At 35.8% G+C, this 16,960-nt stretch overlaps 2 protein-coding genes across 3 annotated transcripts in view; both read right to left on the bottom strand.

Annotated features, from left to right (window-relative positions):
* The window catches only part of LOC145693408 (monocarboxylate transporter 12-like), an 80,429-nt gene that overhangs the window by 52,582 nt on the left and 10,887 nt on the right, over positions 1-16,960 (bottom strand). The gene's annotated exons all lie outside the window — the stretch shown is intronic.
* Positions 16,513-16,953, bottom strand: LOC145692414 (uncharacterized). The gene has a single exon (XM_081767720.1). The coding sequence runs from the start codon at positions 16,951-16,953 to the stop codon at positions 16,513-16,515; it is 441 nt and encodes a 146-aa protein (XP_081623846.1).

A 16,960-nucleotide genomic window follows, 5' to 3' on the forward strand; every position in this document is an offset into this window, starting at 1 on the left:
TGTGGTTTTATTGGCAAAAATGGTCTTTTTCGGTGCTTTCTTCCAGTGATTCTTTAAGAGATCGTCACTACAAGCCATTCTAAATTTGAGCAATTCTCGAAAATTGCCCTCGTTAAACTTAGTTTCTGCACTGTCACCATCTGAGGTCCAATTATCGGCACACGCACCATCCCTGTGCAAGGACGCCGATCATGGGAGCCGGGCCCCCCAAATCTCATGTGGGCCTCCCTATTGTATTTATGAATATACAATATTTGACATAATTTGAATGCAATTTGTCTTAAAATTCTCATATATTTACATTCTGCATCTGACTGGCCCCCCAAATTTACGGATAAATCGGCGCCCTTGTCCGTGTGGCTTTGAAAAGCAATGCCTTGCCTTCCAAGGAATATCACATTTCCCAACATTAATTTCAGTTTGTCGCGATTTTGGATGACTTGTCTTCTTGACGAGTTGATTTGATTCTAGACTGATTTCACTGGTTCCCAGTAGTTTTTCAGAAACGCTTTTCCGACCTCAAGAGCGTTAATGTGATATTGTGCCTTGTTGTGAGTTTCTAAAATACCGTAGAAAGTAGCGAATTTATTCAAAGTTTTAATCTCAAGATTTTGGATAGGCACGTTTCTTCGATAGCCCCCCCCCCCAAAAAAAAAAGTTGCAAAAAGTGAGCAATATTTACAAAAAAGATCCTTCTTCTTATGGGAAAGAACCAGCCATGGATAGTTTTCTAGATGTTCTGGCCTCAAGTAACATTGTCCTTCTTCCTGAGATATATCTGATATTATGACTCGAATTATCCTTAGCGTAAACGCGGCATGCTAAACGGAGACTATTTTTAAATAGAATTTAAAGAATTAACCCTCTTTTGAAATAATGCAAGAATGATCCCAAACTTTCGTTCGTGTGGTGGTAAGCTACGAGCGGCAGTGTGTGTAATTTTAATATTTTAGAGAGCTCTTGGGGGGGGGGCGATCGCCCCCCTCGCCCCCTCCTTTAATCCGCCCCTGATACAAATAGGTATTGAATTCCAGTAATGTTATCTCGACAATATTTGAACATATCTTGTGGAGTCAGAATGTGTTCAGTGTAAGGTCTTTGTAGTGAAGCTCGTGTAACTATTCGTTTTGTGGTACCCCCAATACCATCGCAAGAATTCTTCCCGTGTGATGAGGCAAAGAAATTCCACTCTGCTTTTAAACCAAAATCATTTTCGTGTTGGCAGACATTAATGAAGTTTTTCTTATTTTTGTAATGGCTGCTTGCCCCATCGCTAAAGTAAATTACTGTTTCAACATTAGGTATTATTCTCTTTATTTCCCTGATTAGGTGATGTTGAAAAGTGTACACAGTTGTGGTATTGTGATCAAGATGGTCACTAATCACACAAATAGATTTGCAACATACTTTGTCGTCCTTTTTGAAGTAGACGACAAAGGGATGGAGAGTCGCTTGAGTATTAGTCCAATGAAAACTTTGAATTTCATCCTGTACGGTAAATGTATAGTTTTCGGCAAAGTCACCGATTACTAAACAACGGGTTTCTGTCAGGCGTTCTTTTGTTTCCTTGAAGTGTCGAGCTTGGGATTTTGAGATATAGTGATGGGATTTTAAAAGCACAAGCTTATCAATAAGAGAATGTAAAAACTCCTCACTGGGCATTACTTGTGTTATGAGCTCAGCTCTATCGGTTTGTACCCACTGTTTAAAAACTACCTCGTCAGGCATTGTGTCAAGTTCACTTTGTAAGGTATAAAGTAGGGTTTCTGGTCCAGGACATTTTTCACAGGAGTCGAGCATGCATTGTTCATTCTCAATGTCACAAACCATGCAAGAGATAAGGTTTTTATAATTTGCATTCAGTTTTGCTCCTTTGATCATGAGCTTTGTGTTTTGATGGTGCTTTCAAACGCACACACTATGTGTACCTGAGGAACCGGGAAGTATGCACCACTTTGGTCTCAGAGCACAAAACATAGAGCGACCAATCTTGTGATCAGGGTATTTCTGTTTGTAGAGGCTATAGAGCTCATTGAGTGAGAGAAGAATTAATCTTTTCTGCTTATGCACCTTAACATTGTCGATTACAGTTGACACACTCTCTTTTTTACCAGGACATAGGCGACTATTTTCATCATCCTCGTAAAATTCTGCAACACAATTTTTAACATCTTCACTAATTTCGTTGCCTTTTCTTTTTGAAAGATGTGGTAAAATACCTTGTTCCTTTGTTAGCTGTCTAGTTAACTTCACCATGTATTCAGATGTACCAAATTCCTCAATTATTTTTAGCTTTGACCATGATTGTGGCAAGAGACTAATTATCTTAATTTTATCATCTTTATTAGAAACTTTAAATTTGTAATTTTTATTTGGAAATGTACCATTATTTTTCTGGTTAACAAATTATTTTAACTTAAAATTAGGCCTTATGAATGAGTATCGTGTTTTAAATTTCAAATATAAGCTATTTGTTAATGTAATGATTTAATAAAGTCCTTGTTTGCTAACTTAGCGCTGCACGAGCGAGAAAGAGGGTGGCGTTTTTAACTGAAATTCAATGTTGTATATCTCTAAATGTAGTTGAGTCTCAGTCGTACTTTTTTTGTGAGATATTACTATTTGTACAATCCGCGGCAAAAAACCTGCAACATGAGGATGTAAGTTTATTGTGAAACTACGCCTAACAGCACAGGGAATGAACATAACGTCTAAGTGGAACGAATCACGCCAGAATAAACCTCGGCCTCCTCCCGTGCACACTTATTTTGGAGCAAAAGACTTCGTCATTTCACAATAAACTTATATGCTCATGTTGCAGGTTTTTTGCCGCGAATTGTACAAAGAACATTCTGTCAAATTTTCACTTGTTTTCATTCAGTCCCTTTTTAGTTACAGGCCCTAGAAAATTGATATTTAAGGGCTTTCGGCCATTTTTGAAAAGCTCTAGAAAAAAACGGACAGCATTCTCAGAGCTAAATCCTCTTTGGGAGGTAGTTATATAAGTATTCAACACAGAAATAAAGTATTAGTGGTGAGTCTCTTTTCCTTCATGAATCCTTAAGGTCTTCAAGAGTGCCGATTGATGATTGTCTTCACAGTTTTTGCATAACAAGTTTGACTGACTTTCTTGCACAAAATTACCATTAATTTCATCTTAACTTGAAGTTCATTTCATGCTGAACACATTGGTGTTTTAATTATTCTGATATCTTGAAAAATAGCTTGGCAATTTAACTTTCCGCAAACCTTGTTTTTTACTAAATTTCAACCAATCGCCATTTTGAAAATAGCTGCCGAAATAAAACTATGACTTGTAAAATTTTTTCAAATGGTTTTCTTTTATTGTCTACCCATAGAGAACTCATATAAAAAAAATCGGGCAAATCAATAATGTTAAGCAACAATTTTTATTTTTTTTGGGTGATTTGAAATGGATTGACCCAGAGATCTGAAATAAATCTGAAAAATACTAAGGGGTGTACTAAATGTGTGTGCAAAATTTCAATCTTCTAGGTGCAAAAGTAAGCCCGCCAAAAATAGTATCTCTACAATACTCCAGATTCCCGTATAAAAAGGATTTCAGGTAACAATTTCCTGAGAAATCCCTATTTATACTAAAATCATGGTTCGTACATCATCCTTTTTGGAACAGAACAGCCTTTCAAACGGCACCATTCACATGTCTCCATCATGTATCTAGGAGGGAAAATCGCGAAAAAAAGGGATCTCTGTTAAAAATATATCCTTTTTTTTTTTACCTTTTGTCTCCTCTGGACACCCCTGTTTTATCGCAGAAATCTGAAAAGAATCTGGAAAATATTAAGGGGTGAACTGAATGTGTGTGCAAAATTTCAATCTTCTAGGTACAAAAGTAAGGTCTGCAAAAAGTAATAAAAAAGTCATAAAAATATTTTTGTTATGACGCCATCACACTCTACGTCTCGACGCAGAAAGGCGTGAAACCATACGTAACGTGTTCTACAATGCCTCCAGACTTGAGAAAAAAAGAAGTAAAAAGCTTTTTTGGTAACTTTTTTAAATCGAATAATGAAGATTCTAGCCTATCACCGAAAAATAGATGATATAATTTAAAAGAGTTAAGTGGTCACTTCAAAAAAGTGGGGGGGCAACTGCCCCCCCCTTGCCCCCCCTAATCGCCGCCCATGTTGATCGATAATACTCGCCTAAATGTCACGCAAAGGACGGTACAGGCTTTCAATCAGTTGCAGTATGAAATCTTTCCTCACCTACTGTATTCTCCCGATATTTCACCCACTGACTACCACCTCTTCGAATACATCAACAGAAGACTTCTTCGCATCGAAGACTTCAGACTTCTTTCGCCACGGAACCCAATTGTTAGCTGAGCAATGAAAAAAGTGTGTGATTGCAGACGGCAATTATTTTGATTAACAAAATATTGTAATTTTCATTTTTTGGTATTTGAAAATGTCGCACCTGAAGCGGGCATTTCATTCGCACGACGTTAATGTTTTTCTCTCTTATGATTTGGAGGCTGAACACCATAGAATAATATATCACAAAGCAGCAATTTTAAAATGTAAACAAAGAAGAAAAAAGAACACACTAAATAAAGAAACATACTTTTCAAAAGAAAATGTATGAACTCACAGGTGTGGCTATCTGGCTTGCCTGGCGCAAAAATAATTGAACGCGAGCCCGTTATGAGTGAAGATCAAGTCGGGACCCGAGTCCGAAGGAGCACGATCTCCACAATGAGGTTAGAGAGTAGATCCACAAGCCGCACTCAAGCGAGCTTACAGTGATGATTTCTGGTTTTGCTCGGGAGAAGTTTTAATATATAAAAGGTGAAAGTAGTACTGCGAAAATAGGTCTACTGATAGCTAATTCATGTTAAGAATGATCAGATACATGCCTCTGGAGGGGGGAGGGGAGAGAGATAATTTCGTAGGTAAAGCATGTATAGAAAATGTGTGAGGTGACCCCCATTCTAGTTGAGGACTCATGGTTTGCAAGGTCTCTAGGTCTGTTTCTGTTTCCATTGTTTCGAGGTACGCTAATAAAGAGATGTAAAATACATTAATAATAAAACAAATTCTGCAAAATATAAGTTGCCATCATGTATTTACAAGTAATACTTATTTCCTTTAAAAGTAAGTAGCCTATTTCTCAACATTCATTGAACTGGTATAATAGAAACTTCTTTAAAAAAGATTTGAAGCTAATTTCATAATACTGCATAAACATAAAGGGGGAATAAAATAAACTTTTAATTGAACGTCTTATGCCTGGGCTCTGACGCTACACACAAGTGCAAGTGAACGTTTATGGAAGAGCTGAATGAATGAAAATGTGAGCAGAAACGATGAGAATCCCAAGAAAATCCATAAATATGGTTGTCCATCATAAACTCTCATGCGCTTTAAAAATTGTAAGATAAATTCATCTGAACTATCTGATAAATTCATCTTTCTGAACTAGCTCTAAATATATTGTGTTGTGATCAGTGGTGTATTTAAGGGGTGGCTATCGGACTCAAGCCTCCCTCCGAAATAAATTTGTTATATACAAAACTTCATTAAAACTTGTCGGCACCCAAAACGAAAAATAGAAGTGTTTATTCACGTGTTGTGCATAGCCATTCCCGGAACAAAACCCTAAATACGCCATTGGTTGTGATTTATCACTTGGACAAAGGTGGAAGTGAATAAGCAGTACGGACAAAGGTGGAATTCTTAGTACTACTTCTACTTTAAGTTATTAATAATTAGTAAAGTGCCCGATCCTTCAACGAAGGCAAAGTTACAAATCCTAATTCAAATATGCGTTCAATTGTCACATTTATAATACAATAACCAAACAATTGACAACAATTCGTAGTTCCACAATAAATCTCGAAATTCAGAACTACTAGTGCGTATATCATTTTTTATTGTTATTCATCAGGTAGACTTAGTTTCTTTATTATTTGTTTTTAATGTCTTTTTACTTGTATCTTAAGCTCGGAGCAGCTGAAGGAAATAAACCTATAAGCTAGAATGCTATACTTGATCAATGCAGGGTTGTATACTAACTTTTGGGTGATCCTGTATAAAATAATGTTTATATATGAATCTTACTTTTATAGTTTGTATCCGAAGAAATATTTCTGTGTGATGTTTCATTTATAAAATGCTACTGTGTAAATAACATATATACATAAGTAACTTACATACAATCATAAACTCTACTAAATACAGTAAATAGGATCACACGAAACTTACGTTTATGAATGAAGTATCTATGCTGGCAGTTGAGACGGTCAGTATTCCAGTATGGGTTATGGGTAGCTACCGTTAAATTCACTGTCGCCTTTTACGGATTGATTACATTAAGTAACTCGGCCGAGGTGATCTCTCTACTTCATCTATTGGAAAAAATATAGTTCATAAATTCAATTTCGTTCAATAGTTATCGTGTGGAACAACGGACGGAGGGATGGATGGACTAACATTACAATCTTATAAAGTGCACTATCGTGATTCTGATAAAGTTTCTCATGAACTCACAATTTAGTATTTTACAAATTCGATTTACATAAAATTCAAAATACATAAAGGTAGGACGTGGAGTGGAATTACTGTGGAGTTACTGTACGGAACTTTTGAATGAAGTGTGTTTAACTTAAATTACTGTACTACGTATATAACTATCCAATGTTGTAAGGATATACAACAGCAACTCTATAGGAATAACGCGAGAACAGTAACGCAGAGATGGCGTGGCTCAATGAAAACTTGACCAATAATCCACTGACCCACGACCAACTGTAAACCCACTTTGACCCACCACCACCCTGACCCAATCTGACCTATCATCCACAGTGACCCACTCTGACTCACCATCCACCAAAACCCATCGTTATCATCTCTGACTCATGATCCATTCCTTCCTCTCCACTGACTAAAGAATTTACACTTGAAATAAAACAAGGCTGTGAAATTATCACTAATCGGAGTTTAAATTTCTACGATCAATTTCACAACCACCGGTCTATTACAATAGCGGCGGGTTTCACCTTTACTATATAAAATAGCATAGTGTTAAACATGGACCATATTAACAATGAATTTTAATTTAATTATCATATATACAGGGTGTTTCAAAACAACACCAACAACGTTTGGGAGGTGATTCCTGACACCAAAATAAGACAAAAAGTATAGACAAACCTGGGTGCACAAATTCTTTCTTTCCGAGATATAGGCTGCCGAAACATGAAAAAATGAACTTTAAATGTCCATAGCTCCAGAACTATAGGACTTACCGTAGTCGGATCAAGACTTCACTTAAGAACTAATATGTGCGCTATTCAAAAATACATGTTTCAGAATCCTCATGTACTTACGTGACAATTTTTATAGAATGAGATTGGCTACGGGCACAATTTGAAGTACTCAACAACTACCTCTACAAAAATTGTTGCGGAAGTACCACAGGATTCTGAAACTCAGATATTTGGATAGGGCACATGCTAGTTCTTAAGTGAAGTCTTGACTCGACTGCGGTAGGTTCCATAGTTTTGGAGCTATGGACCCTTAAAGTTCATTCTTTCATGTTTTCGGCAGCCTATAACTCAGAAAGGAAGCATGTGTGCACCCAGATTGTTTTATACTTTTTGTGTTATCTTGATGTCAGGAATCACCTCCCAAACGTTGTTGCTGTTGTTTCGAAACACCCTGTAATTATTTCCTTCTTGAATTACAGATACTTTTCAGTATAAAATGGGATGAAATTTGAAAGCCTAAATAAAGGTAAAGAAGGCCAATGCAAAGAAAAAATGTAAAATTCGACTGTGCCTCGCAAGCTAAATACTAAGTCATATTTCCATTATTACAATTACAAATATCAATATCCAAAAGTGAATGTTCATTTTTCATTTAGGTATCTCAGGTAAGTAAAGAGAAACAAATGAAAAAGGTAGGAAAATGGAAGCCTTGCTAGTAAAACGTAGACAAATTTACAAGTGTTCAGAAGATGCCATCTACAATGCACTAAGCAGATTGGGTCGGTGAATCATGGTGCATCGGTGAGTCATAGTGGGTAAGGTTAGGTGGTAAGTCACAGAGGGTCACTTTTTATTAACCCACGACCCACTGACCAACTCATAGATCTTGACCCATTCGACCACTCCATCTCCGCTGTAATGCTAGACCATGGACGAATATTATCAACAGAAGCAAAACTATATGGTACAGTTGCAAAGCTTATGCTTCCAGCACAGTCAATGGTGACATTCTTAATGCGTATCCGATTGGCATATACTGTATACCTGGTCTACTATCTGATAGGATTTCCTAACTTATATCACGACCCCGTTTTATCATACACTCTTGCCAGTGAGTCCCCCAAAATAATTTCCGGTTGTAATAGGGTTTTTGATTATTGCTTGCTTTTGATTGTGAAGTCTAGTGAAATAACATCAGATTCAGGTTTCACACTAGCCTTCAATTTAACTGTATTTAAATTTACAGTTTTTTTTTTATTTAGTATAGGCCTATAGCTTGTCACATGCTTTATTTCTTTTTCATTCCAATTATTAAATGATTCATTATTTGTTCAATATTCTTCATTGTATGTGGCAATGAGTATGGAAATAAAAATCTTGTAGGGGGGCACGATGGTTCAGTGGTAGAATGCTTACCTCTGGCGAGTGGAGTCCCTGATTCGATTCCTGGACAAGTAAGTTTGTGATGGACAAAATCGTGTCCGTGAGTTTTCTCGGACTACCTCGTTTTTCTTTCCTTCCACTTTCTCATTCCACCAATTCTTCCATCATCATTAACTTGCTTTAATCATCGTCTCCGTTAGCCTAAAAGACATAATCATGGGACGTTAAACCGAGATTTCATTTCATTAAGAAAAATAAGTATATTAAATAAGAAATTCAAATCTCTCTCTCTCAAAATCTATAGATAGATTATGCATCAAAATAATCTTTAGAAAAATATTTTTCTGCTACTAGATCTAATTACATTTATCTTTCTGACTTCTCTTTGTGATTTCCATGAATTACTCTCGTTAACTCCCTAGGAGTTCCATTTTCAGGTTGAGAAACTCCGCCGTATGAAAATGAAATAAAATATTTTTGTAGTTTTACGTCACACGTTATGGCCGTAAGGTAAGTTGCTTGGATTTATGTTTAACGTACCTTTCAGCACCAAGGTTATATGAGACATGGGCCTACAGTCTAAGGCGGAATCTGAACATTGCAATCCGTTCAATGTTTCTCCACCGGGAATTGAACCTGGGGTCGCGTGCAGTGTTTCTTCCAGACATGTTTTGTTTGGGGGACACTGTCCCCTGGAGAACTGAGAGTGCCCCCCGCAGGAGACCAAAATAATATAATAATAAAAGAATAGTATCGTGTGAAAATAATATGTGCTCCTCCGAATACTGTGCGCCCATGCCCACCCGGAACATTTTTTTTTCTGAAAGAAACACTGGTCGTGTGGATCAAAGGCCCACATACTAGTGACTGACCTGGAGGAAAATTCTAAGGGAAAAATAAAAGGAAACGAAAAACGATGGAACATTAATGAAAAATGAAATGAAATCTTTCAGTTTAACATCCCACGTTTATGACATTTAAGGTAAGAGAGAGATGGATGATTAAGGCAAGTAAATGATGATGGAAGAATTGATGGAATGATAATGAGGGAGGACACGGAAGTACTCCGAGAAAACTCACGGACACGGTGTTATTCACTACAAACTTATTGGGCGGGAATCGAACCAAGAACCCCACACATCAGAGGTAAGCGCCATTGAGCCACCATGCCCCCAACATTAACGAAAGCAAATGATTAGGGAAACATTGATACATTGAGTGCGTAGGACTAACGAAGAGAGCATGGAGAACACCCACAGTAATTTTGATGATTGTAGAACATACAGAAATTTGTATTTCCTGTCTTTGAAATTTAGGATCCCAGCAACGCCATCAGATTTGATAAACATTACTTTGCTTGGAAATAAATTCCATATTTACATAACAAAATGGTGTTTCCTGGCCTTTAATACAAACTACTCTATTATATTTGAATATTAGACACTTTACAATATCAAGGAAATAGTCCAAGGAAGAGAGAAATTATATAATTATCAGCTGCATAATTGATTTTGTTATTTGTACAGATCTATTAATAAATAAAACAACATGATAGGAAAATAAGTTATGTAGTTGCCTACAGCTAAGTTAAAATATTCTTTTTCAACATTCCCGGTCGTTTAACTCTCAAGGTCAGATTTAATGATGCTTTCGAACCTCGTATACTTTTATTTACAGTTTTCTTCTTCCTCTTTCTTTGTTTCGCGTTGCAAGAAACTCATGAATTTCAAGTATTCACAAAAGAAATAAAAGAAAGAATTCTTTCTCCATGAGCCTTACTACTGTCGTTCCAAACACTATTTATAACAAGTGACACATTAGCCACGGGGAAAGTAAAATATTGTTTCTCATTCATTACACACGGCGGTGCTTTAAACGATTTGATCCAATGTGTTTTCACCTCCATGAATTTGTAATTCCATGTGACGATAAGCTGCATAAAAACTGAAATGTATGGACTACCTAATAACATAACATATATATTAGTAGTGTTTTATCAAAATTCTTCCTCCATCCAATCGAATTGTGCCCCTTTGTTTTCAAGTGATAAACGCGCGCGGTCCCACATTCAATTCTCGGTGGGAATGCTTGACTCAAGTCCATTCAAACCTCAGTTCCAATTAGTGGGAAAAGTTTCATATCGTCCTGGTGCTGAATACAAATGTTCAACTCCAATCAATGGATTGATCGTGGTTAAAATTGCATATAAAACTTAGGGTAAATACTCATTTAAGATACGGAAAAAAAAACCGTAATTTCATATTTTCCCTTCCGAGGAGGAACACAAGCGGGCAAGGGGAAAATTACATCACTTCATTCGAAACCTATAAGGCATTTCCTATAGACATGGGAACTTGAAATTTGATACAAATAACGAAAAAAAGAAAATCAAATACTGGAAATTTCCCTTCCCAAGGAGGAGGAAAATTAGGAGACACGGGCAAAATTACGTAATTTGATTCAAAACCTATAGGGTACTTTCTATAGACACGGAAAGCTGAAATTCGGCAGAAATGTAGGACTTATTTTCTATGAAACAAATAAAGGAAAACAATTCGGAAAGGGGAAAATTTCTGCTTCCAATCAGGAAAATTAGGGGGAAAGAGCAAAATTATGGCACTTGATTCAAAACCTATAGAGTACTTCTTGTAGACATAGAAACTTGAAATTCGGCATAAATGTAGCATTTGCAATACACGCAATGGGGGGGGGGGAAGCTGAAAACTAGAAATTTCCCCCTCTAAGGACGAAGCAGGAGAAAAATTACATATAGTAAAGCAAATTGATTGAAAACCTATAGGGTACTTCCAGTAGACTTGGAAACTTGATATTTGATACAAGTTTAGAATTTGTGATACGAGTAAATGAAAAAAATTCCAAGAACTAGAAATTTCCCCCTCGAAAGAGAAAAATTAGTGATCAAGGGAAAAATTATATACAGTTACGGCCCTTAATTCAAACCCTGTGGGGTATTTCCAGTACACATGGAGACTTTGAAATTTGGCACAAATGTAAGATTTGTGATAGGAGAGGGAAAAAATCCGTAAAACTAAAACTCCGAAAACTAAAAATTTCTCTAATGAGAAAAATTTGGGAGAAAGATCAAATTTATATACTGTCATATCACTTCATGGCAACGATTCGAAACCTATTCGAAAACCGAAATCCGTAAACATCGAAATTTGACAATTGGTACAAATTTAGGATTTGTGACACAACTGAAGGAAAATATTCGAAAACTGGAAATCTCCTGCTCCAAAAAGGAAATTTAGGACCAAAGTTGAAAAATTACATTTGTTGTCATGTCATTTCTGAAAATAATTTAAAATTTCAGTGCAAAATAATTCAATCTAAATTAGCACTGATAAGGCAATCGGTCGGACATCGCATGGTAGCAAATTGGAAGACACCTCACTTTTGAAATCAACTTTAGTTTTTTTTTTTTTTTTTTCGATCACGATGCTTCCTACTGCTGTCGGAAAGTGGAAAAGAGTGCAAGTCAATGGGCTAAGATAAGCAAGATAGAACAGGTAGGCCTATCATTCTCCGTTAAAAGACATGGAATTATATATAACATCATCTATCTAACTAACTAACTCTATGGCCTATGGAACCTGGAGGTTTAATGCTGTGTTCACAAAAGCTCTTTATTGACTTCTGTCCTTAACCATCCGAATTCTACTTTGTATTCCTATTTCTGCGGAATTCATCTTAATATTGTCCTCCCATCTGCGCCTAGGTGTTCCTAATGGTCCTTTTCCGTTTGGATTTCCAGTCAAAACTTTGAAAACGTTCCTGCGTACTTCCATTCTGACTACATGACCTGCCCCACTTGAGCCTGTTCAACTTGATAACCCTAAGTGATTTATTTAAAAATAAATAAGTAAATAAATAAATCGCGCGCTGAATACAAAGTGCAGTGAAAATGTCTTACATATGTATAATATTTTATTACAGTTACCACTACTACCTAATGACAATTAATACTGGCTGACCCTAGGCAAGAAGTTAAAAATATACAATAACAGGTCTAATAATAAAACAAAAACAAGAATCAAATCTCCTTTCGCTTGTTCCTAAATCAATCAGTGCCAGCTCCGTCAGTAAACAGGAAAGAGAAGATTATATATACACACAAAACTGGTTATAACTTGTTTAACACCTGAATAACAATTCAGAAGCAAGTCGTCGCGTCGTAGGTAAACAGAATAGATTATCCAAGACTTGAATAAACGGGATAATAATTATTTATAATTTGGAAAGATAAAGAAACATGTTATCTACCTCTACACATCAAGATTTCCGACCTTTATTTGTTTAATTTTAATATGTATCTATTTAAGCAATAGTCTGGAATTTTCTCAGCTGTTACATATTTTACGAGTATGTACAGAATGGAGTTATAACTATTACTAGCAAATGCCCACGTGTTACTGTGACATCTTCCATAGAAAAATATAGAATTTGTCTGAATTTGAAGTGTCGCGCAAAATTTGCATTTATCGTATGAGATCTTAAGGAAATATCCCGACTCTTTTTCTTCCATTCTAGGTCGAATATCTCAAAACACTAAAACATGTGTTTAATTATTTTAGATGAGAAGTTCAGGCACCAAATTTCATGTCTCTAACCTTAAGGGATTCCGAGATATAGAAATCTTAGTATTATAATTAGAACCCTCACTCACATGAACGCCCGAAGGCAGGTAGGGGGCCCACCTACTGGCTCACGAAAATGTATATTTCCAGCACTTAAGATCTTTTTAATACAAGTAAAAAATAAACGTAATAGGGCTATAGCAATCAGGGAAGTTTTCCCCCTAAAACATTTTCTTTGGGCTTCCCTGCTCAGTCCTCTTTCTTCCCTTGTAAAACAAATATTTATATTTAAAAAAGAAAAACACGCTGAAACACTGTTTAATTTTTTTAAAAATAAAAGGTCTAAATATCAAATTTCATGTCTCTAACGTTCAGGAATTCCGAGATATGGCAATCTTATTATAATATAGACATTTCATTATAATAATTGTAGTCTCACCCCTTTCTCCCAAACACAGTATTTTCTGACCTAAGTCAAATATTAAAAACGATAAAAACACGTGTCTTATAGCGAGCTGCGGTGGCTCAGTGGTAGAGCGTCCATTTCTGGTGCATGGGGTCCTTGGCTCGATCCCAGCTCGCGCCAAGTGAGCTTTGTGGTGAACAAACACCATGTGCATGAGTTTTCTCGGTGTTCTCCCGTTTCCTCCCACTTTCTTTATTCCATCATTTCCTTCATTTCTGATCATCACCACCTCCTTTAGTCTAGCAGGCATAACTGTGAGACGTAAAACTTAATGTTAGAACGTACAAGCCTGCGTTCTTCCGGAAGGACTTTTGTACAGAGCTGCCGTCCTGAAAGTCGTACCCACATGATTTTTTTCTCCTCCAAGGTTCATCGACCCTACTGTTCCTAGGGTCGACGGACCTTGTTTCTGCTCTACAACTAGAGTTCATGCTCTTTCCACCAGGAGAACTTTCTGTCCTGCTGAAGTACACAAAGTACTCTAATTTATAGATAAGTATGGTAGGACTTTTAGGACTTTACGTCCTGCCGGAAGGACGTTGTACGTTCTATCATTAAAGATTTCATTTCATTTTTACGTGTCTATTGTTTTATATGAGAATTCGAAATATCAAATTTTGTGTCTCTAACCTTCCGATATTCCGAGTTATGAACTCTTATTATATTACTTATAATCACGCCCTTTTTCTTTCCATACTCTTTATTTTTTTCTGGATCAAATATGGAAAAAAAAAACGCTGAAACATGGATCAAATTATTTTAAATGAGAATTCCAAATACAGAATTTTGTATTTCTAACCTTAAGACATTTCGAGGTAAGGACATCTTATTATAATAATTGTAATCTCCATCCCTTTTTCTTCCTTCTAGGTCAAGTATCAGAAAAGGCTGAAATAGGCCTACGTGTCTAATTATTTTAATAAGTCCATATTCCAAATTTCATGCCTCTAATCTTCAGATATTTAGAAATATGGACATTTTAATATAATAATTGCAGTCCCTATTTCCTCCCTTCTTCGCCGAATTTTCAAAAGTAGTACCTAACGTCACAAATCCTACATACCCTGAAAATTTCAAATTTCTAGTTTAAGCGGTTTGGCCTAAGCGTTGGTAAGTTAGACATTCAGAACTTCTTTGTTGTATAGCCTATAGTAATTGACTTTGGCGTTAAGTAGGCTATTTATCAAAAATTTCTGTATATCTCTTGTTATTTGATATAAACAAAATAAATTCAGATTTGAACATATATAAAGCAAAAAAAAAAAAAAAAAAGAACCTTAATTATTACGAAATTATACGTATTTACTTCGCACTTAAAAGTTCAATAAATAATAGTAGCAAAACTAATTAAACGTTACTACAGAATGTTATGAAAAATAAAGAAAAGTCAAGAACCTGGAAATGAGTTATGAATCTTTTGACCCCGAAATCGCGAATTCTGGGGAAAGGAGAGTCACTTTTATAAAGCATTCATTTCATTCTGATTTCTTTTTATTTTATTTAAATAAAAAAAATATAAATATAACCAGTATTATATTTATATCAGAATATATTTATATTAGTCTATATTTTATTTATATGCTTGATTTTAATTTTCCATCGAGAGATTCGGTCGTTCTTACGCAACATTTGCTTCTAAGGCCCATGAATTGGAAATAAATTAGGATAATATATTTAAATTCAAAATCCCTATTAAGTATCTAACTGAAAGATGATTAATAATGAAGCTAGCTTTTGTTTGATATGGATTGATTTTCTCTTTATTTCTCTTTCTGCTGATTACGATATACAGTATTTCGGAAGCTTTTCGTCTTTTTTTTTTTTCTTTTTAAATATTATAAACACAGGATGAATGAAATAATGCACCATTGTAAACTAATGAAATTAGATTTGACAATGAGACGAAAGAAAGTATAAATTTAAAAAAGAGAAACAGGGCGCGACATTATCTACAAGCTCAACTGAGTCGGAATCGAACGTACGATACTTCGCATTGCATGTAAGTGCTGTACTAGAAATGATTATATCTACAGTTAGTGTTTAGTTTAGTCTATTGGTCAGTTCTTTCCTATATAATTTGCACGTTGCTTCGATAAAGAAATAACAAAAACCAAACAAACAAAAAAGGTTTGTAGCTTGTAGGCAACATCTGTAGTCAATACGTACTTACAACAGCTGTAAGTTCCGTACACATACGCTTTATTTCAATACTAATGACAGCTGTCAAATGACTATTGCTAATACAGTATATAACATTCTTATCCGTACACATTGTGTTTTCAAACAAAATATTTAATTTCTCCATTAAACTACAATATTGTGCTAGCTAATTGTCATATTTGGATACATTAGGGCTTCACAAACTGAAAACCATAGAAAAAATAATTCGTATCAAATTAAATATTAATTAATAAAAACAAACAATGAGAGAACCCCTGTTTTCTGCAACTTTTCTATTCGTACACACGGGCTATTATACCATAAAGAAATCATAAGGAAAACACAAACTTGGTACATGCTAAGTCTAGTCTTGTGTTTACTGTCATTGTCCTGTTGAAATCTGTACCTATTTTTTTGCACACTGCTTGACATTGTTCTTTAATATTTCACAATATACATTGGCATCCATAATGCCATCAGTAAACTGGATGGTGTATGACATACAGGCCCTCACCACAAGTAACCCACCACCATGTTTAGCTGTGGGGGGTGTTCATATTATTATTCTCTGTATTTGGTTTTCTCCATATCCTACGTACCCCATCTGACCCAAAAAGGTTTATTTTCGTCTCATCGAACCATACAACACTATCCTAAAATTCTTGATCCTTATCACGATGTTGTTTTGCAAACGCAAGGCGCTTCTTTCGATTCTCCTTACTTACATACGACCTCTTTCGCGCTATTCGACCATGATACCCATGTTTCCACAACACACTTCGGACAATTTGGTCACACATCTGCTTCCTGGACACATTTTCCACTAATGGACGTAGTTCGGGGACACTTAATTTGGGATTTTCTCGAACTCTTTGAAGAATGAAACGTTCGTCGCGTGCTTTTAATTTACGTTCCTTTGGTTTCTTCGGTAAATTCCTCGTTGAATCGTGCTCTCTGAATTTTTGTACTATGTACTGCACAGTGAAGTGTGAGCTATTAACGGTACGTGCTATTTGACGTAAAGAATTTCCTCTCAGTGCTAAGTTTATAATTACCTCTTTTAGGTTAGAACTCAGCTCCTTCTGCTTACCCATTTTGATC

Source organism: Thermobia domestica, chromosome 8, assembly GCF_964235325.1.
Source record: "Thermobia domestica chromosome 8, izTheDome1.hap1.1, whole genome shotgun sequence".
Lineage (NCBI taxonomy): Eukaryota > Metazoa > Arthropoda > Insecta > Zygentoma > Lepismatidae > Thermobia > Thermobia domestica.